The sequence below is a fragment of the Odocoileus virginianus genome, chromosome 9, assembly GCF_023699985.2.
Source record: "Odocoileus virginianus isolate 20LAN1187 ecotype Illinois chromosome 9, Ovbor_1.2, whole genome shotgun sequence".
Classification (NCBI taxonomy): Eukaryota; Metazoa; Chordata; class Mammalia; order Artiodactyla; family Cervidae; genus Odocoileus; species Odocoileus virginianus.
In genome coordinates, this window is record NC_069682.1 from 10696087 (window position 1) to 10723849 (window position 27763).

General features: G+C 43.0%; 1 protein-coding gene across 4 annotated transcripts in view; it reads right to left on the reverse strand.

The window, feature by feature from the left end:
* The window catches only part of SFMBT2 (Scm like with four mbt domains 2), a 176798-nt gene that overhangs the window by 135569 nt on the left and 13466 nt on the right, over positions 1–27763 (reverse strand). For all 4 annotated transcript variants that reach the window (XM_070471944.1, XM_070471946.1, XM_070471947.1 and 1 more), the window contains exons 2-4: positions 25639–25789; positions 20007–20101; positions 12886–13126 (exon numbers count right to left, since the gene is read on the reverse strand). In XM_070471944.1, coding sequence (XP_070328045.1) covers positions 12886–13126; positions 20007–20101; positions 25639–25738 — 436 coding nt within the window. In that variant the 5' untranslated portion in view covers positions 25739–25789. The remainder of the gene's footprint in view (positions 1–12885; positions 13127–20006; positions 20102–25638; positions 25790–27763) is intronic.

Below are 27763 nucleotides of genomic sequence, written 5' to 3' on the forward strand. Positions count from 1 at the left end.
ATTTTAGCTCCTTCTTCCGCCCTCTGCTACCCCATTTATGAGGTCAGGTCATGCCCTGACCCTCTCTGGTAAGCTTCCCAGTCCAGTGCCTAACACTGCTGTAGGTTCTAGATCTTTCTTCCAAGGAGCCCATCCCATGGATCAGGGTCAGGCTTTGTTCTCAGGCTTGGACTATGTCACCTGGACCTCTCATATGGATGCACCATCCACCAGAGAGAATCTGCCTGTGTCATCTTAGACAATCAATCTCAACCGAGAGCTGAACGGTCACATCTTTGCCTTAACTCTGGACCCAGCCCACCGTGCTCCAGGTTAGCCTGATTCTCAGCCCAGCAGGTGTCCCCAGCCCAGGTCCCATGCCCATCCCTCGGGTTGACCAACACAACTCAGGACATCTCGAAACACAAAAATCAAGAGCACCTGACTTAGGTCTGTGCGAGGCATAAAACACAAAAATCAACAGCACCTGATCTGGTCTGTGCGAGGCATAAAACACAAAAATCAAGAGCATCTGGCAAGACAACACCCCCAGGCTGTGTTGCTTAGGGATTCACCACATTTAAGGAGCCAGAATGACAACCCTACTCTAAACCTGGGTATGGAAGAAGAGCTCTGTGGAAGTGATAATAATATATCCAACTCATGGAGCACTTGTCTGTCAAAGAGCGGTAACTACTTACAATCTGTTTCTCCTCACCATATCCCTCTCAGCTTGGCCTTCTCGGTGGCCCCCTACTTAACAGACATGAAATAAATGTAGAGCCTCTTTAAGGAGTGAGCCTCACAAAGATCAATTATTCTGCCTCCTGTGTAACAGCTGACAGCTCGCTGGGCAGTGGGCTTCCCAGGTGGCACAGTGGTAAAGCATCTGCCTGCCAATATGAGAGGCACAGGAGACGAGGGTTCGACCCCCAGGCCGGGAAGATCCCCTGGAACAGGAAACGGGAACCCACTCCAGTTATTCTTTACTGCAAAATTCCATCGACAGAGCATCCTGGTGGGCTACAGTCCATGGGGTCGCAAAGAGTCAGCCATGACTGAACACGCACGCAAGGCTCTGTGCAATAACCCCAGATCCTGCAGACCTACGACTGGGCTATTTGCTCAACAGTCCACGGCATGACACTGCCGTTGGGTTGGCATCTACTTTTCCCCATGTTTCTCTCTCCTCCCGTGCAGATGGGCTGTCGGTCACTGATCTGTGATACGAGGTTGTGTGACTCACAGCTCTCCTCCCCGCCTCTCACCACCAGAAAACTGACACGCAAAGTCGTCAAGACCAAGCAGTGTGACTGGAGTGCGTGAGCGTGACTGTATTTAAAGCCTCTTCAAAAAACAACGAGCGTCTGCTCCTACCAATCAGCCCCTGCTGTCGTCGTCGTGGTAGCTCAGAGGCTTTGCTCTTTACCCACGTAGCAAGGACAGAGCTTTAACTCTGTGTGAGGCCTAAAAACAAGAGGCTGTGTGATTCCACTCCACGACAACATGGAAAATGCAAAGCTATGAAGACAGGAGACAGATCAGTGTCTACTGAAGGCTGGGGTGGGGAGGGATGCAAAGGTGAAGCACAGAAGATTTTTAGGGCCACAGAACTGCTCTGTACAACACCATCTTAGAGGACACACATCATTATACTTTTGTCCAAACCCACAGCACCAAGAAGTGTTGAAGAAGTGTTGCTCACTCAGACATGTCTGACTCTCTATGAGCCCATGGACTGTAGCCCACCAGGTTCCTCCGTCCATGGGATTCTCCAGGCAAGAATACTGGACTGGGTTGCCATTCTCTTCTCCAAGCTATCTTCCCGACCCAGGGATCGAACCTGGTTCTCCTGCATTGTAGGTGGATTCTTTACCATCTGATCCACCAGGGAAGTCCTACAATAGCAAGAGTGACCCCTAATGTCAATTGCGGGCTCTGGGTGATGATGACGTGTCAGTGCAGGTCCATCAGTTGTAACAAAAGTACCATCTGGTGGGGATGTTGATGGTGGGGATATGGTGGAGGTGGTCAGACAGGAGATGGGAAATCTCTGTACCTTCTTTTCCTCTGGCTGTGAACCTAAAACTGCTTGAAAACAATAAACTGCCTTACAACAATAAATAAATAACTTTTAAAAGACAGAGAAGATACCACCGGTAACTAGAAGGATGAAGGAAGGAAAAACCAGCATTTTTCCACCTCCTCCCACATTCTCAGCACGGCTCTGAAGCAGTCATACAAAGCCCCTTTGATACATGACACGATCCTGTAAGACAGCTATCATGATCCCCAAGTTCCAAATGAGCACGCTGAAGGTCACAAAGTTTAGAAAGGACGTACCCAGCCCAAGTTCACACACTTAGTTAGGCGGTAATATCAGGATCCAAGAGATGCATTTCTGAGTTACACAATGTTCACAAACTCTTACTTTTGTCATCAAGTGGGTGCATCACAGACCCATAAACAACAACACAGGCAAAGATAATGGTTTGAAAAGAACTCTGACCAAAGTTCTCCTAGATCACAGGGAGGGAAAGGCCATTCCTTCTCAGTGTCCTGGGGTCTGAGTACGGGTGGGCGGGGGGCTTCCAGCTAAGTGAGGGGCGTCTGCACCTTTGGAGCTGTTTCTCCAGATTCTTCATGTTGGATACGGACACATCCTCCCTCTGATAGCTCCCTGTCCCCGCCTATTTAGGGTGGGCCATTAGGGCTTCTTTCATTTAAAATAGAAAAAAAAAAAAAAAAAAACATGATGCTAAGTGCCCTTCCGACTTCACAGTTACAGAGAGGTTTTGCATCTGCCGTGCAAGCTGCTGCTGACACCATCACCAAGGTCATGTATTAATTAGCCATTTTAAAGATACGGGGAGTGTGATGCCAAGAGGTTAAGTGACCTTTTTCCAAGGGTCCTACTTTCAGCAAGTGGCAGAGCTGAGCCACCCACCAGCCCAATACCTAGTCTCCACACCTCCATTCAGGCCTGAGGAGCACTCTTACTGCACAGAAATCAGCCACAGAAACAGCAACTTATTTTACTGAAACACCAGCAGAATCCAGTCCAGAGGAACCCCTCCGTTTAGCTATCATAGATCACCCCAGAAGTCAGGGGTCAGAGTCCCATTACCAAGCAGATCGATGTCCAGCTCTCGTCCATTTCCACAGCAGGCTAGCCAGCCTTTAAAAACGCCTAGTGCAGAGCTTCCCTGGTGGCCCGGTGGGTAAGAATCCACCTGCCAATGCAGGGAACACAGGTCCAACCCCTGACTCGGGAGATTCTACCTGCGGAGGGCAACTAAGCCCATGCATCACAACTACTGAGCCTGTGCGCCAGAGCCCGAGAGCGTGTGGTCCACGAGAGAAGTCACCTCAACGGGAGCCCCTCACACCGCAACCGGGGAGCGGCCCCCACTCTCCAAAACCAGAGGGAGCCTGTGCAGCGAGGAAGAACCGGAGAGCAACCAGAACCAGAGCAACCGAACAGATATGAATAGTAAGCAATTCGTTACACGCTTATAACAAAAACAGACACATTTTAAAACTGGAAGAGAAGTGGCTCTCAGAAAAGCTCCCACCCAAACAAGGACGGGGATGATAACCCGTGTTTCCAGAGACCTGAATTTCAAACTGCCTTCTGATACCTCTGAGCCAGACGAGTGAGAGCCTCAGGAATGAAAGGCCAAAGCAGAAAGGACTGACAAATAAATCATTACATCAGCTCTGCATGAAACATCCTTTCCAAAACTAAGTTCATCATGATGAGTCCATGCCGTCCGCCAAAAAGCTGACTGCATTCCAAACATGCTTCATACAACATGCTTAATATTAACTGTACTGTATATTCAAACCAAAAGAGAAAAAGATCAGGCATATAGTAGAACCTCAATAAATAACCTTTCATAGATGGATATAAAAATCGTTCCATCCTAGGACAGTAGCATCCTCTGTGGACCAAAGTGGCTGCTGGCACCCATGACAGGGTTCTTGCCCATCAAGCCAAGGCCTTCCTCTGCCAGGTCCTTTCCCCATCAGGGAAGAGCTTCAAGATTTATCCTTTACCACAACCAAAGAAATTCAATGACTTACATATAAACCCGTAAAAGTCCTATGGAGGTAAGCACTTTCAAAGCCCTGAGGACTTCTAATCACCTAAATTATAAGAAAAACTGTCATGAGTGGACAAGATGGGAGAGCACAGGAGAGTCAGGGAGAAAGAGGGGTCAGAGGTGGTTCGAGGGCCGTCAGATCTCATCCCATCTCATCTCATCCATCCCAGGATGGATACAAGGGGGCGGAGGTGGGAGGGTGAGGGGAGTTCAAAACATTCAGAGAACCACAAGGCCCCAGGCACAGCTACCCAGGACGAACGGAAACCTCCAAGGTTCTACTTTTGAAGATCTGATGGCTCCGCTTCAAGTGTTCTCAATTTGGCATTCTAAAATTTTTCACTGGTTTCAACAGTTGCAAAGAATGTCATTTCCTACGTACTACTGACATGACATTTTGAATAAAACTGCTCTATCGCTCCCATAAAATACATTCAGTGGAATAATCTGATCTCTCCCATCATACATTTTCAAACAGACATAAATAAGCTCCTTACTGGTCAATTTGTGTAGCGTTCCTTTCTCTCCTTGAAGTCACAGATTCTCAGACTCTTACCCTAACATGTGCTTAGTCGCTCAGTAATGTCCAACTCTTTGTGACCCCATGGACTATAGCCCCCCAGGCTCCTCTGTCCGTGGGATTCTCCAGGCAAGAACACTGGAGTGGGTTACCATGCCTTCCTCCAGGGGATCTTCCAGACCGAGGGATAGAACCCAGGCCTCTGGCATTGCAGGCAGACTGTTTACCGTCTGAGCCACCTCCCCAAAGTCTGTGCCAGGTCTTAGTTGCAGAGTGCAGAATTTTAGCTGTGGCATTTGAGCTCTTAGTTGTGGCATGTGAGGTTTGGTTTCCTGATCAAGGATCGAACCAGGGCCCCCTGCATTGGGAGCATGGAGTTTCAGCCACCAGACCACCAAGGAAGACCCCCCCCAAAGTCTTTCATGGTTCCTCCATCTCTACTTCTCTGCAACAACCACAAAAATTCATATGTGACAATAACTGTAAAACATAATTAAACTTGTAAAGATTTCTCTGACCACAGAATAAGAATTTCCTTTTGGCTTAGGCCACTGCAATTGTTCTTAGTCCTGAGCAAAATACAATTTATAACATTACAAATATCTGATGATTAAGCATAAAAAGGAAATTGTCGTATGCTACTGTTAAGGGTGGAGGGTCAGGGTGAGGCCTTGAGAAAAGGAGGAATCACTGAAAACAGAGTCTGTGTTTAGCGTCACAAAGCAATGCACCCTAGGGATCCATCCTTCTCCAAAGTGGATAAAAGACGACTGAGGCAGGGGAGGCAGGGAGGAACACCGATGGTGACACTCCAGCAGATGGAACCTGATTCCCCAAGTCGACCTGTGCAGAGTAACCCTTGGAAAGGTGCCGGTGCACAAAGGACCTGGGAGACACCACTGGAAACCAGAGGCCAGGTCTGCTGCTAACAGGTCTGGGGCCCAGGGCAAGAGCGCACGTTCGGGTCCACAGACATGGACCATTTCCACATGGAAATATCTTTAACTTACTAATCTAAGCAAACTGACTGTGAATTACGTTCTATCTGCCTACACTGACAAATACATTTTCAGTGGACAGAATCAAAAAGGATGTAAAAATCTGTGGTTTATAGATGACTGCAGGCTGGCAAAATGCCAAAGATTACTAAATTTAATTATGATCACTTGTCTGGGTGTTTTGCTGATGGGCTAGCAATGTTTGGATGAGTAATAAAATAAATCAGTAAACTGTTTTTTATGTGTGTGTATATGTGTGCATGTATGTGTGTGTGTGTGTATATATATATATATATATATAGAGAGAGAGAGAGAGAGAGAGAGAGAAAGAGTCCATAAAATTTGTTTCTGCCTTCAGTTCAGCAAAATCATGTCTAGTTAAAAAAAATAAGAGAGAAAGCTCCAGACACATAATTTGTCTACTATTCACAGAAATCATCTGAGATTAAATCATACAAATATACTTATGTGAGTGCTTCCCTGTGGCTCATCTAGTAAAGAATCTGCCTGAAATGCAGGAGACCTAGGTTTGATCCCTGGATTGGGAAGATCCCCTGGAGAAGGGAAAGGCTACCCACTCCAGTATTCTGGCCTGGAAAATGCCATGGACCATATAGTCCATGGGGTCACAAAGAGTTGGACACAACTGAGTGACTTTTACTTTCTTTATGTGAAATCTACACAATTATAGTATTTTCATCAGAAAGTTAACGTGCAAAAATAAAATTTTAAATTGCTGTGTCTTCAGAGAAGAATCTGTGTGAAGGGTTAACCTCTCCCAGAAAGAGGGCATCTCCAGCAGGAAGCTCTGGATTTCCTCAGCAACCCCAGGTCTTCCTGTCTCTCCAGCAAACGGCCACAGGACTACAATGGCCACTCTGCCCTGGGTCTGTAGCCTGCTGGCCTCCCTCATCAGACTGTGCACTTGCCAAACCTTCACAACAGTGTGAAGCCAATGTGTTAAAATAAATCTGGGTGGGTTGGGTGGGGTGTGTGTATGTGTGTGTGTGCACAATTCACTTCTATTCAATCTGATTCTCTGGAAAACCCTGATCAACACAACACCAAACTCTACTCTGAAATCCCACTACCTAAGCCCCCAGGATTTTGCATACAAGCTGTATTTGCCCAGCTTTCACAAGGTTCTAGGCTCAGGACACAATCCATGCATACATCAGTCACTTGCTGAGAGCTAGAGTCAAACAAGGCAGACTGTCCCAGGCACCAAACAGCAGGATGCAAACTGGAGGCATGACCCTGGAACAGAGGCACAGTCATGGAAGGAGGGCACAACCCTGGAAGGTCAGCAAGGCCCAGGAATGGGGAGCCATAAGATGAGAGACTTCATAAGAAGCAGTGCGAGGTCAAGAGGCTTGTTCAGGACCTCAGAGGAAGAAGAGAAATTGAAGCGCACCTCTCCAAAAGGCTGGAAGGAGGTAGAAGCATGATGGAGACTGGAAAGATGGCGCTGAGGTGTCCTAGACAGACGACACCGGACAGAGGACACTGAGGGCCCCTGGACAGATTACACTGAGGGCCCCTGGACAGATTACACTGAGGGCGCCTGGGCAGAGGACACTGAGGGCTCCTGGACAGATTACACTGAGGGCCCCTGGACAGATTACACTGAGGGCCCCTGGACAGATTACACTGAGGGCCCCAAGACAGATTACACTGAGGGCGCCTGGGCAGAGGACACTGAGGGCTCCTGGACAGATTACACTGAGGGCCTCTGGACAGAGGATACTGAGGGACCCTGGACAGAGGATACTGAGGGACCCTGGACAGAGGACACTGAGGGCTCCTGGACAGAGGACACTGAGGGCCCCTGGACAGATTACACTGAGGGCCCCAGGACAGATTACACTGATGGCTCCTGGACAGATTACACTGAGGGCCCCAGGACAGATTACATTGAGGGCCCCTGGACAGAGGATACTGAGGGACCCTGGACAGAGGATACTGAGGGACCCTGGACAAATTACACTGAGAGCCTCTGGACAGATTACACTGAGGGCCCCTGGACAGATTACACTGAGGGCCCCTGGACAGATTACACTGAGGGCCCCTGGACAGATTACACTGAGGGCCCCTGGACAGATTACACTGAGGGCCCCTGGACAGATTACACTGAGGGCCCCTGGACAGATTACACTGAGGGCCCCTGGACAGATTACACTGAGGGCCCCTGGACAGATTACACTGAGGGCCTCTGGACAGATTACACTGAGGGCCCCTGGACAGATTACACTGAGGGCCCCTGGACAGATTACACTGAGGGCCCCAGGACAGATTACACTGAGGGCCTCTGGACAGATTACACTGAGGGCCCCTGGACAGAGGACACTGAGGGCCCCTGGACAGATTACACTGAGGGCCCCAGGACAGATTACACTGAGGGCTCCTGGACAGAGGATACTGAGGGCCCCTGGACAGATTACACTGAGGGCCCCAGGACAGATTACACTGAGGGCCTCTGGACAGATTACACTGAGGGCCCCTGGACAGATTACACTGAGGGCCCCTGGACAGATTACACTGAGGGCCCCTGGACAGATTACACTGAGGGCCCCTGGACAGATTACACTGAGGGCCCCTGGACAGATTACACTGAGGGCCCCTGGACAGATTACACTGAGGGCCCCTGGACAGATTACACTGAGGGCCCCTGGACAGATTACACTGAGGGCCCCTGGACAGAGGACACTGAGGGCCCCTGGACAGATTACACTGCGGGCCCCTGGACAGATTACACTGAGGGCCCCTGGACAGATTACACTGAGGGCCCCTGGACAGATTACACTGAGGGCCCCTGGACAGATTACACTGAGGGCCCCTGGACGGAGGACACTGAGGGCCCCTGGACAGATTACACTGAGGGCCCCTGGACAGATTACACTGCGGGCCCCTGGACAGAGGACACTGAGGGCTCCTGGCTCAGGGTCAGAGAGCAGGGAGGTTCACTAGTCAGTGTCAGGGCTGGGGAGAACAGCAGTCCCAGGGCGGTGCCAAGGGGGACGACCCTGTTTGAAGGTGAGTGGAGGCTTCCCTTACAGGCTCTATGTTAGGGTCACGGTAGTAAAGGGTCTGCCCACAGCAGGAACTGGGTCCAGTGAGAGCTGAGAGCCCCCCACAAGGGACCACAGCCCAGTCGGGAGCCACCAGAGGTCAAGATCCCTGGATGGGCACTAGGGAACAAGCAAGAGAGCTGATGGGTGGGCTTGGGACTCCGACAGCATTAACCATGCAGAAGAGGGACCAGACAACAGGGCAAGGAAACCCACAGGACTAACTCACCCTCACTTCCACACAGAATTAAACACTGGCCTGATTTAAAGTACATATGCTGCAGGGTTAGGAAGCAAAAGAAAATAAACACATTTATGACTAACACCAAAAAGGAAAATCTCATAGTCCCGCTCTGTGCTTACAATTTTCCCATGGTGCAGGAAAACCCAAATAGCATCTGATACAATTTACATAACTTTACATAATCTCACGATTACCATTTGGCAAGGAAGCTCCAGAACAGATCTCTTCGTTTATTTGTCTCCAAAAATGACAAAATGGAAAACAGTCTGGACAGAAGTTTTCTATCCTCTTCTTAAAAATCTCAAAAAGCCAAATCCACCACTTTTCCTAATAATAATTTTCTTGAATTTTTCACATTAAACTGTCTAACATTTAGTCAACTCCAAGAGTCCACTTAGATTTACCTTTTCTCTTTGAGTTTATAGTATATATATTTAATTTTCTTATTAGTGTACAAATAAAATTCCAGTTACAGTATTAGAGAGCCAATGAAAACAATGTGTTTAGGTTTTGTTAGTATTACTAAAATGTCATTAAATTTTTTTTAAAACTAGAAATTTTAAATGCTGATTGTCTCATGTAACACAAACAAACTCTTGTTTGAGTCCACAGTTAGAGAAGGGTTACAGCCTGGTAAGTTCTGTCACCCGCTCACGTTAGGGTCTTGTGTACCAATGGTCACATCTCTTATTTCACAATCAACTATAGCAAAAACAATAATTCCCCCAAATAGTCCAGCACCAGCTTCACAACCAAGCAGGATCCAGTCCCACAACCTAACAGAAGGGCACAGTCACACTTTCTCCCAACACTTCATGAATAAACATCCCTGTATTCAAATAAGTTACCTACTAACTCACTCCAGTCATTTTGATTCAACCTCGAATGGCAAAGAGAGTCATTCTGGCAAGACTGCAGAGTTTGCAATTCAAATTATGGAAATTTTAATAATGGGGAAAATAAAAATTAGTGGCATGAATCCTAAGGCACCAGAATTCCAATACTTTCCTTGCAACAGTAGAAAGCGCACATAAATATAATACCTCTCAATGTACAAGCCAGGGGCTGGGAAGGTAGGCGTTATTTGGATGGGCATTCTCGCATGTGTTTACCTGGAATCTCACAGGAGCATTCCTTTCCGGGATTCTGTGGGTACCTGCCAGGATGCCAAAGCTCCCCAAGCCCAGACGTTAAGAGGCAATGTTGTTACTTCTGAACAAATAACAGTGAAACAGTCATTGGGCTAAACGATTTCCTTACATTATCACCATAAACAATAATTATTTGGCAGCTGCCCTTTGCAAGCGTGAACGTGCTTGTGAATAAATCGAGCTGTATTGATTCAGCAAGCTGAAATGCTTTACATTTTGCTCCGGTATTAAGAGCTATCATCCTCCACTGCACTTAGTAAGGCTTTAATGTACTGTGCTCTTTAATACTTTTAATATGAAAGATTAGTGGCGATTAGCTCTGGAGCAGGAACACTGCTCTTGGAATGGCCAGTGGGTCACTAAATCCAAGTCTCTCTGAACATGTCTTTATTAAAGGAACTCTCTTAACAAACTGCCACGGAGCTGCTGCCATGCTGTTTCCTTCCTCCTGACATCAACAGGGTGATGATGGCCTGCACTGATTCAAAGATTAATTTCACTTAAAAGGACAAGGCAGGGACTTCCCTGGCAGACCAGTGGTCCAGAATCTGCCTTGCAGTGCAGGGGACTCTGGCTCAATCCCTGGTCAGGGAACTAAGATCCCAAATGCCATGGAGCAACTAAGACTACATGATCAACCAGGTATGGCTGTGGGATGTACTTGGTTCTCTGTACGCAAGATTTCCACCTACTAAGCCCACACGTCACAACTAGAAAGTCTGTGCACCTTGATGAAGTGCCCATATGACTCAACAAAATGTCGCATGCCACAACTAAGACCCAAGGCAGCCAAATTAAATAAATAAATACACTTAAAACAAACAAACAAAAAGAGCAAGGCAGGAACATACAGGACTGCAAAAGATGCCACATGCTCGGTAAAAGATCATCTAAAATTTTAAAAATGACCCTTTATCAGGGCAGTGACTTTAGAAGACAGAAAGCTACTTGAAGAATCCCAAAATGACCTGAAAGACTGGGGCCCTGCACCCGACATGTGACCAGAGAAGGCAGTCCTCTCCCTTCCCCTTTAATAAAATCACCCAGAACTCCCGTCCTCTTGCTTGATCCAACGATATGTTGAAACTGACATCCAAGTTCTATCTAGTCTCTCAGAAACTGAGTGCTCCCAGATCTCAGGGTTCCAAAGAGGAAGCAGTCTACAATTCTGTATCGAGTGAAACTCTATCCATGACAGGCAACAAAGGACTCAAACGCTCATCACGATTTCCCCACCAAGTTTGCTTCCTGATCCACAGAAACATCACTGGCCCCAAAGTCACAAAGAAACCTGACTTCTGTGCTTTGCACAGACTCCCAGGCTGGAATTCCACCGATTCTAATCCCAAAGCAAACTCCACTCTTTGTGCACCCAATAGGAAAACTGGTGGCCTCTTCCTCTCCTTCCCGAGGATCACAAACCAAGGCAGGTCATGCTGCGAAGCTCTTTAGAGATTATATACTATCACCTCTCATTTCAAACATGAGAAGATGGAGAGGTCTCACCCAGGTCCCTACAGGAAATGGCAGACAAGAACCCCCATCTCTGGCTCCACCTGCCATGTTCCTGCTGTTTTCCACCCCGTGATTCCTGGGATCAGTGAGAAAATCTCTATCACCACACAGCATCTCAAACAAATACATGAGGTGTCATGGACCACTTTCACTCATGTTAAATAATCTGGGACGCCTTTCAAGTTTAACCATGACAAAGATCAACCAGGTACAGCTGTGGGATATACGTGTGACGAGCTCTGCAAGACAGAAAACCACACCACCCAGAATCCTTGTGCAAAAACACATTCCACGATTCCCTCTGGAATGAGCTGCTATCTCTGACTACAAAGCAATGATTATCCTGCACTACAGCAATCAATAAAATCTCCTGCCCCGTGAACCTGCGACTTCCTGACTTTGTTCTCTGTACGTAAGATTTCCAAGCCGTGTATCGATCACCTACTCAATTTTGTTAAAAGTTCTCTAAAACGAGCAATAAAGAAATTCTCCAATTAGCATCACTTGGGATGGTCTGAACAGACTTCAGATCTTTCAGTCACATTAATGGTGTCTCTTTCTCACGGGGTTTCCCCATTTTTCACTTGCAGTTTGTCATTTTAAGTGTGTCTGGGTCTTGCCTAAGAGCACAAAGTCAAGAGGATACAAATTTGATGGTGTTTCTGAAACTAGGGCAGCTGCCACATTTTTCACCCAAGTGAGAAAGAAGAATTGATTCATCAACTCTGCCCTCTTTTCTACAGCTACAGCATGGAATTTTTTTTTTTTTAAACTAAATGAACCCATCAGCTCTTAAGAGTATTAAAATTCTGTACCCTGGAACTTCTCTCTAAAATGACCCACTAGAGGATGTATTATAAAGTGAAGAAACCCACTTACATCTTCTCCGAGTGTTTTAAAAGTGTCAAAATTTAAGAGTAAGTCTTGAGATAAGCAAGGACAGCAAAAAGGCAGGATTTCACCCAGAAACAAGGCAAGATAACCCATCAGCAGGAAATAGAGAACAAGACTTCTACTGCCAGCATCACTTCGGCCTTCCTTTTCCTACCTCCAAAGACCCACACAAGGATTGATTAAGCTCAAACGCTGTAAAAGGCCATGGTGAGTTCAGCCATCAGGTTCAGCTCCAGCTCTTGAAAATGCACCCAGTTCCCCCTTACTTCAGCACCCTGAGGCTGAGGCCACTCAAGAAGAGATCATGAAAACGGTGGACCTTCCTAGGAAATCACAGTTATCAAATTGCTACAAGGTTTCTCTCTGAGCATCACAAGTGATGCCAGAGAACTGGGCCAGCCCACGCTCACCGTCCGGGGGCATGAGGGTCTTGTTGTTCTGCGTGCACCACCCCACGGGGTGCAGGTCTGCGATCACCACGTCACACCAGAAGTCAGCCCGGCGGTCCTCCCCATAACCACAGTAACGCAGCAGCAGCAGCTGCCCGCAGGTGGTGATGACCGTGGCCACCCAGTACGTGTCCGGGTTCTTTTTGTTGGCCACCTCCAGCTTCATCCCCGGCTGGAAGTTGCTCTGAATGCTGATCTCAACCTTAAAGAACCAAAAACACAAGAAATCCATCACACACTAGACACATAACATCCAGAACAAGAACGATTAAAAACATAACACTTTTAATATTTGTTTCCTGAGATCATCACCATCTAAGAGAAATATAACGTCAGCCACTGGTGAGTCATTAAATTTCCTAGTAGCCACTTGAAAAACAGATAAAACAGATGAAATTAATTTCAATAATGTATTTTATTCAACCCAAAGGATCCCAAGTAGCATCATTTCAAAATGTAATCAACATAAAAAAATAGTAATGAGAAAGTTTACATTCTAATTTTCCAAGGAAGCCTCTGAAATCTGGTGTGCATTCTACACTTAACGGTACATCCTGTTACTAAACAGAACTTGGGTCTGTTAATAAGAAGTGCAGTAAAGTCGATCGACAGACTGGGCTGTGGTGAAGGAAAGTACAGCATTTACTGCAGGGCCAAGCAAGGAGAATGGGCAGCTCATGCTCAAAAGACCCAAACTCCCTGGGTTTTTAAAGGCAACGTCAGGGGTGTGGGTCACAAGGTGGGAAATCTGCTAGTGCACAATTCTCTGACTGGTTGGTGGTGAGGTAACAGGGGTGATGTGTTGAAAAACTCAATCGTCAACTTTCTGGTTCCTTCATGTCTGGGGTCTACATGCTACTGATTGCCATGCAGTTAACCTCTTCTAGCTGGTGGGGGTTTCGGTATCCACAAAACTATTCAAGGATCATGCTCAGGATATTATCTGTAGCCCATGAGGAGGAATTAAGGGTCCCTGACTTTGTTTTAAGGCTAAACCATTATTATCTGGGGCTTTCCTGGTGGCTCAGTGGTAAAGAATCTACTTGCAAATGCAGACAACACAGATTGGATCCTTGGGTTGGGAAGATCCTCTGGAGGAGGAAACGGCTACCCACTCCAGGATTCCTAGATGGAAATTCCATGGACAGAGGAGTCTGGCAGGCTAGAGTTCATGAGGTCGCAAGAGTCAGACATGACCTGGCAACTGAACAACTATTATTTTGTCTTGCTTGACGGCTTTCCCTTGTTCCTGCATTGTTCTTACTTCTATGAAAAATATGAAATATATGAAATTTATGAAAATACATGAAATCTATGAAATTTATGAAAATACATGAAATCTATGAAAAATATGAAAATACATGAAATCTATGAAAAATATGAAAAATATGAAATATATTAAATCTATGAAATCTATGAAAATATATGAAATATATGAAAAATATGAAATCTATGAAAAATATGAAATATATGAAATCTATGAAAAATATGAAAAATATGAAATTTATGAAAATACATGAAATATATGAAATCTATGAAAAAATATGAAATCTATGAGATCTATGAAAAATATGAAATATATGAAATCTATGAAAATGTATGAAATCTATGAAATCTATGAAAAATATAAAATCTATGAAAATATATGAAATCTATGAAAAATATGAAATCTATGAAAATATATGAAATCTATGAAATCTATGAAATACATGAAATCTATGAAAATACATGAAATCTATGAAAAATATGAAATATATTAAATCTATGAAATCTATGAAAATATATGAAATCTATGAAAAATATGAAATCTATGGGATCTATGAAAAATATGAAATATATGAAATCTATGAAAAATATGAAATATATGAAATTTATAAAAATACATGAAATATATGAAATCTATGAAAAATATGAAATCTATGAGATCTATGAAAAATATGAAATCTATGAAAAATATGAAATCTATGAAAACATGAAATCTATGAAATCTATGAAAAATATGAAATCTATGAAAATATATGAAAAATATGAAATCTATGAAATCTATGAAATACATGAAATCTATGAAAAATATGAAATATATTAAATCTATGAAATCTATGAAAAATATGAAATCTATGAAAAATATGAAATCTATGAAATCTATGAAAAATATGAAATCTATGAGATCTATGAAAAATATGAAATATATGAAATCTATGAAAATATATGAAATATATGAAATCTATGAAAATACATGAAATCTATGAAAAATATGAAATCTATGAAAATATATGAAATCTATGAAATCTATGAAAAATATGAAATCTATGAAAAATATGAAATCTATGAAAAATATGAAATCTATGAAATATATGAAATCTATGAAAAATATGAAATCTATGAAAAATATGAAATATATTAAATCTATGAAATCTATGAAAAATATGAAATATATTAAATCTATGAAATCTATGAAAAATATGAAATCTATGAAAAATATGAAATCTATGAAAAATATGAAATCTATGGGATCTATGAAAAATATGAAATATATGAAATCTATGAAAAATATGAAATATATGAAATTTATGAAAATACATGAAATATATGAAATCTATGAAAAATATGAAATCTATGAAAAATATGAAATCTATGAAATATATGAAATCTATGAAAAATATGAAATCTATGAAAAATATGAAATATATTAAATCTATGAAAAATATGAAAAATATGAAATCTATGAAAACATATGAAATCTATGAAAAATATGAAATCTATGGGATCTATGAAAAATATGAAATATATGAAATCTATGAAAAATATGAAATCTATGAAAATATATGAAAAATATGAAATATATTAAATCTATGAAAAATATGAAATCTATGAAAATATATGAAATCTATGAAAAATATGAAATCTATGAAATCTATGAAAAATATGAAAAATATGAAATATATGAAATATATGAAATATATGAAATATATGAAAAATATGAAATCTATGAAAAAATATGAAAAATATGAAATATATGAAATCTATGAAAATATATGAAATATATTAAATCTATGAAATCTATGAAAATACATGAAATCTATGAAAAATATGAAATCTATGAAAATACATGAAATCTATGAAAAATATGAAATCTATGAAATCTATGAAAAATATGAAATCTATGAAATATATGAAATCTATGAAAATATATGAAATATATTAAATCTATGAAATCTATGAAAATACATGAAATCTATGAAAAATATGAAATCTATGAAAATACATGAAATCTATGAAAATACATGAAATCTATGAGATCTATGAAAAATATGAAATATATGAAATCTCAGAGAAGACCTTAGGAGGCTAAAGCTTTGGAGGTAGGGACATGGGGGTCTGTCCCCAGGAAGGTCCTGCTCACTTTCAATCTCAACTTGGACGACACACTTTCCAAGAGCTAGATGGCACATGGCCACTATGGGAAGAGTGCAGCCTCAGAAAATGTTTTTTCTTTTTTTTTATTTAATTAAGGGTTATCATCTATGAATGGGCTTCCCAGGTGATGCTAGTGGTAAAGAACCCACCTGCCAATGCAGGAGACTTATGAGACAAGAGTTCAATCCCTAGGTTGGGAAGATCCTCTAGATGGCAGCCCACTCCAGTATTCTTGCCTGGAGAATCCCGTGGACACAAGGGCCTGGCAGGCTACAGTCCATTAGGTCGCATCAAGTTGAACACAACTGAAGCAACTCAGCACACACACATGCGTCTATGACTATTTGCCAGCCCTCCCCACAGAAGAAAGCTTTCCAGCCTTGCAAGCTACAATATTCTAGAGCTAGCGCATCTGATGTCCCTGAATATCCGCTGCGCAAAGAGATGATGGGATCATAAACTGTTCACCTCCTGCACAGGACACTGCACCACGACTGGAAGGGCGGGAGAGGAACAGACTGCGTGAAAGGGAACAGCTCTGACTTCATACAGGGAGACACTGGTGACTTCCCGGTGCAGAAAGGAAGGAAAAAGTTGTCGATCAATTGTCATTTAGTTGATAATGCATGTCCGACTCTTAGTGATCCCATGGACTGGACCCCACCAGGCTCCTCTGTCCAGGGGATTCCTCGGCAAGAATCCTGGAATGGGTTGCCATTTCCTTCTCCAGGGCATCTTCCCAACCCAGGGATAGAACCCGCATCTTCTGCACCGGCAGGCAGTTTCTTTACCACTGAGCTTCCAGGGAAGTCCTACCTCATTTCTAAAGTGCCTGGAGTATATGTACCACAGCTTCCTTATCCATTCGTCTGCTGATGGGCATCTGGGTTGCTTCCATGTCCTGGCTATTATAAACAGTGCTGCGATGAACATTGGGGTGCACGTGTCTCTTTCAGATCTGGTTTCCTCGGTGTGTATGCCCAGGAGTGGGATTGCTGGGTCATATGGCAGTTCTATTTCCAGTTTTTTAAGAAATCTCCACACTGTTCTCCACAGCGGCTGTACTAGTTTGCATTCCCACCAACAGTGTAAGAGGGTTCCCTTTTCTCCACACCCTCTCCAGCATTTATTGCTTGTAGACTTTTAGATAGCAGCCATCCTGACTGGAGTGTAATGGTACCTCATTGTGGTTTGATTTGCATTTCTCTGATAATGAGTGATGTTGAGCATCTTTTCATGTGTTTGTTAGCCATCTGTATGTCTTCTTTGGAGAAATGTCTGTTTAGTTCTTTGGCCCATTTTTTGATTGGGTCATTTATTTTTCTGGAATTGAGTTGCAGGAGTTGCTTGTATTATTTTTGAGATTAGTTCTTTGTCTGTTGTTTCGTTTGCTATTATTTTCTCCCAATCTGAGGGCTGTCTTTTCACCTTGCTTATAGTTTCCTTTGTTGTGCAAAAGCTTTTAAGTTTAATTAGATCCCATTTGTTTATTTTTGCTTTTATTTCCAATATTCTGGGAGGTAGGTCATAGAGGATCCTGCTGTGATTTATGTCGAAGAGTGTTTTGCCTATGTTCTCCTCTAGGAGTTTTATAGTTTCTGGTCTTACATTTAGATCTTTAATCCATTTTGAGTTTATTTTTGTATATGGTGTTAGAAAGTGTTCTAGTTTCATTCTTTTATAAGTGGTTGACCAGTTTTCCCAGCACCACTTGTTAAAGAGGTTGTCTTATTTCCATTGTATATCCTTGCCTACATATTCACCATGGAATATTACTCAGCCATTAAAAAGAATTCATTTGAATCAGTTCTAATGAGATGGATGAAACTGGAGCCCATTATACAGAGTGAAGTAAGCCAGAAAGATAAAGTTCATTACAGTATACTAACACATACATATGGAATTTAGAAAGATGGTAATGATAATCCTATATGCAAAACAGAAAAAGAGACACAGATGTACAAAACAGAATTTTGGACTCTGTGGGAGAAGGTGAGGGTGGGATGTTTTGAGAGAACAGCATCAAAACATGTATATTATCTAGGGTGAAACAGATCACCAGCCTAGGCTGGATGCATGAGACAAGTGCTCGGGCCTGGTGCACTGGGAAGACCCAGAGGGATCGGGTGGAGAGGGAGGTGGGAGGGGGAATCAGGATGGGGAATACATGTAAATTCATAGCTGATTCACATCAATGTATGACGGAGACCACTACAATACTGTAAAGTGGTTGGCCTCCAGCTAATGAAAATAAATGAAAAAAAAAAAGAAAAAGAAAGTGCCTGGAGAAATCTACCACGTCCTCCTGGCACCATAAAAGGCTCATGTTACAACAGCTTTTGCAAAACAGAAACCACTTGGTATGCCAGGCGAGTTTTAGTTTTGTTGTTTTAATATTTGTTATGTCTTAATATTTGTTATGTTTTAAAATTTTGTATTTTAATATTTTGTTTTGTTTTAATATTTGTTTTGTTTTAATATTTGTTATGTCTTAATATTTGTTACATTTTGATATTTGTTATATTTAATATTGAAAGTGCTGGTTTCACAAAATGGCTACAATCCCATTCATAATAAACCAGTAATTATAACAATCTAAGTGTCAGTGTTAAAAAGGAATCAGGAATGCAATCCACGTTTAACGAGGTCATGCAAGTTTAATAAGGTCTTAAACTCCTTTTCAAAAGAACACTTCACCTCCAAAAAGAATAAAATGTTGCATTAAAATAAAGAAAGTGTTTTCCTAATTCAACAAAAGAGCCAGAGGCAGGACCAGGTAGAGACAGTCCCCCGATTTGCTTATGATGGCTAAATCTCTGCCTTGGGAAGCCCAGTATGAGAAGAGTGGGGGGGAATGTCTCTCATTATTAAATTTTCATTTCCAATAAAGCAAAGAGTAAAACCCAGGAACCTGGGTCCTAGAAAGTTACTTTTTTCCTTGCTAATGATGTATCACCAAAATCTCCTATCTAAGCAAACACTGGATTAAAAACTTAATTTTTTTATTTCCTAGGACTTGCCCTCTCCTTGGCATACTATTTGCATTGTTCAAAAAAAAGTACTGATGAGGGTGATTTTCTGGTTTGATCCAAATGTTTCCTGAATACTTCTGGCCTTTCCTATAATTTGGCTCATCTGTCCACAAATGGCCAGACGGTTTTACAGGTGTCCTTTCAAAGTAAAAATATCAACACAAAATTCAAATACACAGTCATTACGCCTCCTAAGAAGACATGACTCATAACACCTGCTTGCCTAGTTTGCTTTTATTTGCTCACATCAACCTTACCTGTCTCCGTCCCCTAGACGGAAGGGAACACAGCCTTCTGCTCTGGCTTTTTGAGGTGCAAAACAAGGCTGAAACCTGTGAGCACCTGCCCTGGGCAGGACCAGAGCAAGGCTCACCTCCCCCACTCACTTCCTCATCTCAGCTGTATGTTGAAGAATGTTAGTCGCTCAGGTGTGTCCTATTCTTTGCAAACCCATGAACTCCTCCATCCATGGAATTCTCCAGGCAAGAATACTGGAGTGGGTAGCCATTCCTTTCTCCAGGGGATAAATCTTGGCCAAATCTATCTTTCCTTTTCATTCCCTTTTGCAAAACGCATTTGGCATCCCCAACACCCCAAACGCAAACCAGAAGAAGGGAAGTCACCATCACTTACATGTTTGAAGGAGGTATGTGGGGCCGCACTGGCTCCCGTCTCTTCCAAGTACTCCCCCCAGTTAAAGCCGGTCTCCTCCAAGCTGGAGCCTTCTTCTGTGGAAAGACCAAAAAAAAAAAATTAAAATTTTTTAAACTTTAACAGAAACACCCAAAACAAAAACCAACTCAAAAAAAAAAAAAAAAACAGAAAATTAATACTAACATGAAGAATAGAAAGGCACTGGCCTTCCATGAAAATCAGAAACTCTTTGGTGCAAGAGAGGAACAAATTCAACATGTAGAAGGTCACTGATGAATTCTTTTTCAAAGTTTCTATTTGCTGGTTTCAGAAACAGAGGACTGGAGAGATACATAGAAGCAACATAGGAGTGCCTCTATGTATGCACAGTCATGTCCGACTCTTTGCGACCCTCGCCAGGCTCCTTTGTCCATGGGATTTCCCAGCAAGAATCCTGGAGAGGGTTGCCATCTCCTCCTCCAGAGGATCTTCCCTACTCAGGGATCAAATAGTCTCCTGAAGCTCCTGCATTGGCAGTTGGGCTCTTCACCACTGAGCCACTCAAATGCCTATCAATAGACCAATGGATGAAGATGTGATACAATCGAATATTACTCAACCATAAAAGGGGAGAAATGGGGTTATTTGTAGAGATGCAGATGGACCTAGAATTTGTCATAGAGTGAAATAAGTCAGAAAGAGAAAAACAAATATTGTCTATTAAGGCATATATGTGGAATCTAGGAAAACGGTAGTGATGAACTTAACTGCAGGGCAGGGACAGAGATACAGAGCATGGACATGTGGACACAGAAGGGGAAGGTAGCACAAATTAGGAGGTTGGGATTAACGTACAGACACTTTTGGTGCTGCGCGGGCCTGACCCTAAGGAACCCACGTCAGGACCAGAGGAGACCTGACGGTTCCGGTCCCTGGAAGCGGTGGTAAGACCAAAGCCATGGCTTAAATCTCAAGCTCAACTCTGAACCCACTCCCCAGAACTCCTGACCCTCCATAAGATTCTCATCTCAACTGTCACCAAAAAGGCTGCTTCTGCCCAATGTGAATTCATTACAAGGTACATTTCCACTCTCCTCTCCCACTAAAAAGGTCACAGCAGCTCTGGTGCTCACCCATGCATTCACACCCATCAATCAAGAAAAGACAAGGTATTATTGGGCCCCTACTGACCAGTGAGATCGGTGCTCAGGAAAGCACAGGTGCTCTCTATCATCTAAACATATCTCTGAGAGACTCCCCTGGAGGTCCACGGGTTAAGAATCCGCCCTTCCAATGCAGAGGATGCGGGTTGGGTCCCTGGTCGGGAAGCTAAGATCCCGCATGCCTCGGGGCCAAAAAATCAAAGCATAAAACAGAAGCAGTATGATAACAAATTTAAGAAAGACTTTAAAAATGGTCCACATCCCCCCAAAAAGTCTTTAAATAAATACTTTTAAAAGCACCGAAGAGCCAGACTTCAGTGCTGTTAACTCTTAAGTATGCGGTCTTAGAAGGTCTTCTGGGTCTTCATGGGGTCACAAAGAGTTGAACACAACTTAGTGACTGAACAACAATGCTGTTTTAACAATAAAATCATGCACAAAGTCGAAGATTACCCACAAGACGGCCTCTTGGAAACTGTCGCAGTGACACTTCCTCAGCCACCTATGCCCTGAGGAGCTGATTCTCTAAAGACATTTCAAAGAGCAACAGATAAACACACAATGTTTATGAGTGGAGGTCTCATAAACCCACAGCAAATATTTACAGCTGACTCATAAACCTCTTAAACCCATCCATGTTTTATCAAGGAAACTCTCAACAATCTCTCTTCTCTGCACAAGAACCGGTGGGAGGCCTTTCCCATGATGTAATGCAAACAGACTATGACGAGCTACTGTGGAAATTTCACGATTTAAAAGAAAGGAGTGTCTACTAGTGGTGATCCACTTCTAGAATACGGAATGCTGGATATGTGACCAGAATCATTCCTATTAACTAGAAAAAGAATACTGAACACTTTACTGAAAAAGTGGGCGTGCAGACAACTTTACAGTGAAAAATGGAATCAACACAGGACTCACCCATCTTTTTTTAAGGGATCAGATGTTGGGTTGTAGAATATTACCATCTGAAATAAGACTAACTTTGCAAGGAAAAAAAAAATTTGGGGGGGGCCATGAAGGAATCTTAGTTGCCCAACCAGGAATCGAACCTGTGCCCCCTTCACGGAGTCTTAACTAGTGGGCTGCCAATGAAGTCCTTTGCAAGCGAAATATTAAACCTATTTCCAGTACCCAGTCAAGGAACAGAAAACCAGCAGGTTTAGAGTAAATGAAATCTTACAGGGCACCTTTTTGTGTGCTAGATATTTCAGTGGAAAGAGAAGGCAGAAGACTTTCAACCTTTATCATTCTAACTGCTGACAGTTCCTAGGATCACAAGGTTTAGAAAACAGTTCTCCTGTTGCAATGAGCCCACTCACTAGAAAAGACCCTGATGCTGGGAAAAGATTGAAGGCAAAAGGAAAAAGGGATGACAGAGGATGAGATGGTTGGATGGCCTCACCGATGCAACGGGCATGAGTTTGAGCAAAACTCCAGGAGATGGTGAAGGACAGGGAAGCCTGACGTGCTGCAGTCCCTGGGGTCACAGACAGTCAGACACAACTTAGCCACTGAACAACCACCACTCTAAGTACACTGAACAGACACAAGGTATGGATGAAACTCAGCAAGGACTAGCCAACACCATCCTAGGTCTGAGTTCACGGCTGCCGGACTACACCTGGGCTGGGGGGAGGACAAAACACAAGGTCCTCAAGGCTGTCTCAGCTTTCCAGAGCCCGAGAAGGCCAGAGAGACTTTCCATAAAAAAAAAAAAAAGAAAGAAAGAAAAACACCCGATTCTCCTAGCTAGGGAGGCAACAACTGTTCAAAGAGACCTTAAAAAGGGAGGAGGAGGAATATTATTGAGTCACACTGAACCAGTCCCCAGCAGGAAGAGTAAGAGATTGGTTGTTGTCGTTCAGTCGCTAAGTCGCGTCCAACTATTCACGCTGCTATACCCCTAATACAAAAAATACACACATCAAGCCCACACTTCCAGCATAATTCCTTCCCTCAGTGGCTCGTCCCATCTAAATGTGCAATGCCACTCTATCTGCAGGCTTCACCAGCAAATTACACTGAACTGGTCTGAAAAAAGAATGTCAAGGGATCTATGTCAGCATACCGTTTTGCCTGCTTTCGTCACTGCAACTGAAGAAATGGAGAGTTCCAGGAATCCAATCCCAACCCAACTTCCTTCTCTGAGCGCCATACTAGAGATGCCCAGGCTGTCTGCTGGGGAGGCCTCAGTGCATCCACTGGGTTTATCCTGGGGGTGGCCTCAGGGCCCCTGGGAGGAGGAGGAATTTTACATGGCAACCCTGAATATTCTTTGGAAGGACTGTTGCTGAAGCTGAAGCTCCAATACTTCGGCCACCTGATGTAAAGAGGTGACTCATGAGAAAAGACCCTGATGCTGGGAAAAACTCAAGGCAAAAGAAGGATGGGACAGCAGAGGATGAGATGGTTGGATAACATCACCGACTCCACGGACATGAATCTGAGCAAACTCCGGGAGAGAGTGACGACAGAGGAGCTTGGCGTGCTGCAGTCCATGGGGCCACAAACAGTCAGACACAACCTAGCGACTGAACAACAATTTCATCGAGGGGACTCGAGTGTCATGGGCCCCAACTACTATTTGAGCCTTCCTTAAAATGAGGCAAAATGAAAAATAAAAAAGCTGTTTATGAGGCAGAGAGTCCTCTGTGTGAAGCTGGAGTTCTCATAGCAAAAGGTGGATCATCAAGCAGGCAAGTGCAGCAACTAGGAGTGAGGGTGGGGGGCCCCCAACTACACAAACACTCAAGAGTAACCACATTAAGACTCACGGTCTCATTGAAATGCAAAGACCCACCTTGTAACTTTCCAGATGGAGGTCAAATCTCCCAAAAGTTAACGGTCATTTTTTTAATGAATTCTCCAGAGCAAATGTTTATGATTCAGAGCTGAGCTGTCCTTATACAAGCTGATGTTATGTAAATATCACAAACCTTTATTTTTAAAAACTTATCTTTCTTTAAACAGTTATCTTTTTAAAATAAACTCTTTATTATATCAGTAGTTAGAAAAAAGACACATGTATAAATTCACTAAATATAAAATTCAATCAGAGATGTCCATTGCTTTGTTTGGGATTTCTTAAAAGGAGAAATATTTTAGCACAAATTCACAGGACCTAAATATCTTTCACATTATGCTCTTTAGGACTTGGTACTTTTACTGCCATGCTCCAGGTTCAACCCCTGATCGGGGAACCTTTAAGCCTCGAGGTACAGCCAAAAAAATAAAGAAGGAAAGAAAGGGTCTTGGGAAGGGGCATCTGACAACTAGGCGGATTGCCCTGGCCCTCTCTTTCTGGGCACATGGGAGACAATTCTACTTGGTCGCCTCCCTTGCAGCGGCCAAAACTTGCAACTAGTTCTAGTCAAGAGATTAGGAGCAAAGGTCTCCTCTGCGCTCGAGTATTTAAGCGCTGATTCAAGCCACTCCAGCCCAGCTCACCCTCTGTGAGGACAGACCTCGGAGCACCGTGGAGAGATGACAGCCCTAAAGAGAGGGTGGGAGGACTCATCGGACAGAGCACCACTGGCCCTGCTCAAACGATATGGCCAATTTATAAGGACTTACTGTGTTAAACTACTAAGGGTTTATTTTCTATTGGAGCACAGCTAATTTGCAATGTTGTGTTCATTTCAGGTGTAGAGCAAAGTGACCCCGTTACACATACACACATACACACACACACATATATATACTTTATCAGATTCTTTTCCATCATGGTTTACTACACAATATTAAGTAGAGTACCCTGTGCTATATACAACAGGATGTTGGTGCTTATCTACTTTATATACAGTAGTGTGCATATGTTAATCCCAGCCTCCTAATTTATCCCTCTCCCTCTTTCCTCGTTGGTAAACTTAAGCTTGTTTTCTATGTCTTTGAGTGCCTTTGTTTTGTAAGTAAGTTCATTTGCACTATTTTTTAATTCCACATGTAAGTGATACGATATTTGTCTTTCTCTGACTGTCACTTAGTATGATAGTCGATCTCTAGATTCATACATGTTGCTGCAAATGGCAGTATTTCATTCCTTTTTGTGGCTGAGTAAGAGTCCGTTGCATCTAGGTACCACATCTTCTTAATCTGTTAATCTGTCGATGGACACTTAGGCTACTTCCAAATCTTCACTACTGTAAATAGTGCTGCACCAACAGTGGGGTGCATTTATCTATAGTTTTGTCCAGATATACACCCAGGATGGGCACTGCTGGATCACAGAGCCATTGAGATTTTAAAGTGGCATGTCACCTCATTATAACCTAGCCTGCTCAGTCTGGTATTTTGAACCCAACTTTGCGTAACTTTCAAGCTGCTATATGCTTATAAATATCCCTGCAGATCTCAGAACAAGCAGTATGTAAAGCTTCAGAACACTGCCCCAATGTTTTTAAACATTCTCAGGAAGATACCAGTCAAGACGCCAAAGGGCCAAACTCATTTAGGAAACGAAACCACACCTGAATCAAGATCTCCATTGCGATCAGCTGAGCTCTGATGTTTTTCCAAGGGTGAGGATGAAGGGTCCTGCATACTGGAAGCCGACACACTGCTCTCCATTCTTAACGGCTGAGATCGTCTGCTCTTAATGCATCCTGCAGGAAGAGTTACCTAAAGGAAAGCGACAACAGCAGAAGTCAGGGCACTATAATCACAACCATGAATTTCTGAACTCTCCAAAACTAATGATACCCCATCAAAGCTACCACCATTTCATTACAACATGCAGGGTGTGACATCATGTTAGCAACAGGAAATAGCAGGACTGAAGACTAACGACCACAGACCCACACAAGGTCACAGCACAGCTACAGGTCATCATCACCACTAAGATGGACATATTTTTCATCAATTAACAGAACTGCCATTTCAACCCCCAAATCTACCTTGGCAGCATTAATAAGAGACTCCACGATCCACCTTTTTCCCTCCTCTCTCACTGGAAGCTATGAAGAAAGAACCGCACCCACCCCTCAACCTGTGCCCCGGCCTCAGCATCCCCACACACAGGGAAGGTAACTGGTGTCTCACAAGTGATTCGTTACCAAAACCAGATAAAACATCACTGCATGCCAATAACATGCTTTCTGACCAACGGCACTTCTCCTTAATAAGATGGCGATTCCACACTTGCATTCTGATAGAATTGCTGGGAAAACAGACAAAATTACAGCCGGTTCTCACAGAATCCTACACCTATCTGGTTTGTGTACTTCATAGCCGGTGAAATACCCAGGTGCTATCATTACTAAGAGTCAGCCAGTCAGGGCTGGTTTGCCAAAGGAGGGACCCGATCCTTGCACTTTACTCTGCAGGCAGCAGTGGGGACTGCAGGGCTTCCTTCTAGGAAGCAAAATGATCGGGTTTGTTTCAGAAAAATCATTCGGGCAGCTGCATGCCAGATAAACGGACAGACAGAAATGGAAACAGAGACTGAATGGAAACAGATAGAAAACAAGAACATGCTGAGTGGTAGGGCATCACCTGATAAAGAAAAAAACTGAGAAATTACTACCTAGTATTTTGTATCTCTTAAGTCCCTCCCCCTGTCCCTTCCCCATCCCCTCTTCCCACTGATAACCACTAGTCTGTTCTCCGTGTCTGTGAGTCCGCTTCTGTTTTATTATATTCCTTTGTTATATTTTTTAGATTCCATATATGTGATAACATACAGTATTTGACTTCCTCTGTCTGACATATTTCCCTAAGCATAATACCTTCCAGGTGCAACCATGTTGCTCAAATGCCAAGTTTTCATTCTTTTTCATGGCTGAGTAATATTCCTTTGTATACCTATTTAAATCTGGAGAAGAAAATGGCAACCCACTCCAGTATTCTTACCTGGAGAATCTCATGGACAGAGAAGCCTGGCAGGCTTGGGGTCACAAAGAGTCTGATGTGACTTAGCAAATGAGCACACGTGCATATCTATTTAAAAGCCCTATGTGATTAGCAGCTGCCATAATGAACACCCAGACCACTGCCTAGGTAAGCAGAAGTTTATGATAATTGAGTTTGGAATATGCCCTAAATCAGCACCAATTCTTGCCTCTCTTAGTAGTTTTAATACATAGCAAACTAGTTTAAAGAGCATAGGAATCTTAAAACCTAAAGAAATTCAAAAGCAGACTGAACAGTTTCACCATAATATTCCAAAATCTTTCACTGCAATCTTCTTAAAGTAGTAGGTTTTTAGTGAATGTGCTGTTTTTATACCAAAACAATTTCAAAAGAGAAGCAATCTTAGCCTCCAAGTTATGTCACTAAGATTGTGGCTTCTTTCATTCATCTACAAATTAAAGAAAATCATTCCACCTCAGAAATGTAATCAGGCAGTTTTTCTGCAAGGAAAAGTCTATGAACCCAACTACTAGTAAATTAGTCAAATATCAGTAGCTTCTATGCCCTTATTAAAGGAGGGCTCAAGTTTTTAAGATTCCTATTGATTCAACTCTGTCTGCATCTAACTACATGCTGTAAAAAGGTAATCAGCGACTGTAAAATAAGTTCAATTTTAATGAACCAGACCCATCATTTGAAATAGAAGTCAAGAGCAACAACATTTATACCAAAAATCCACACTGT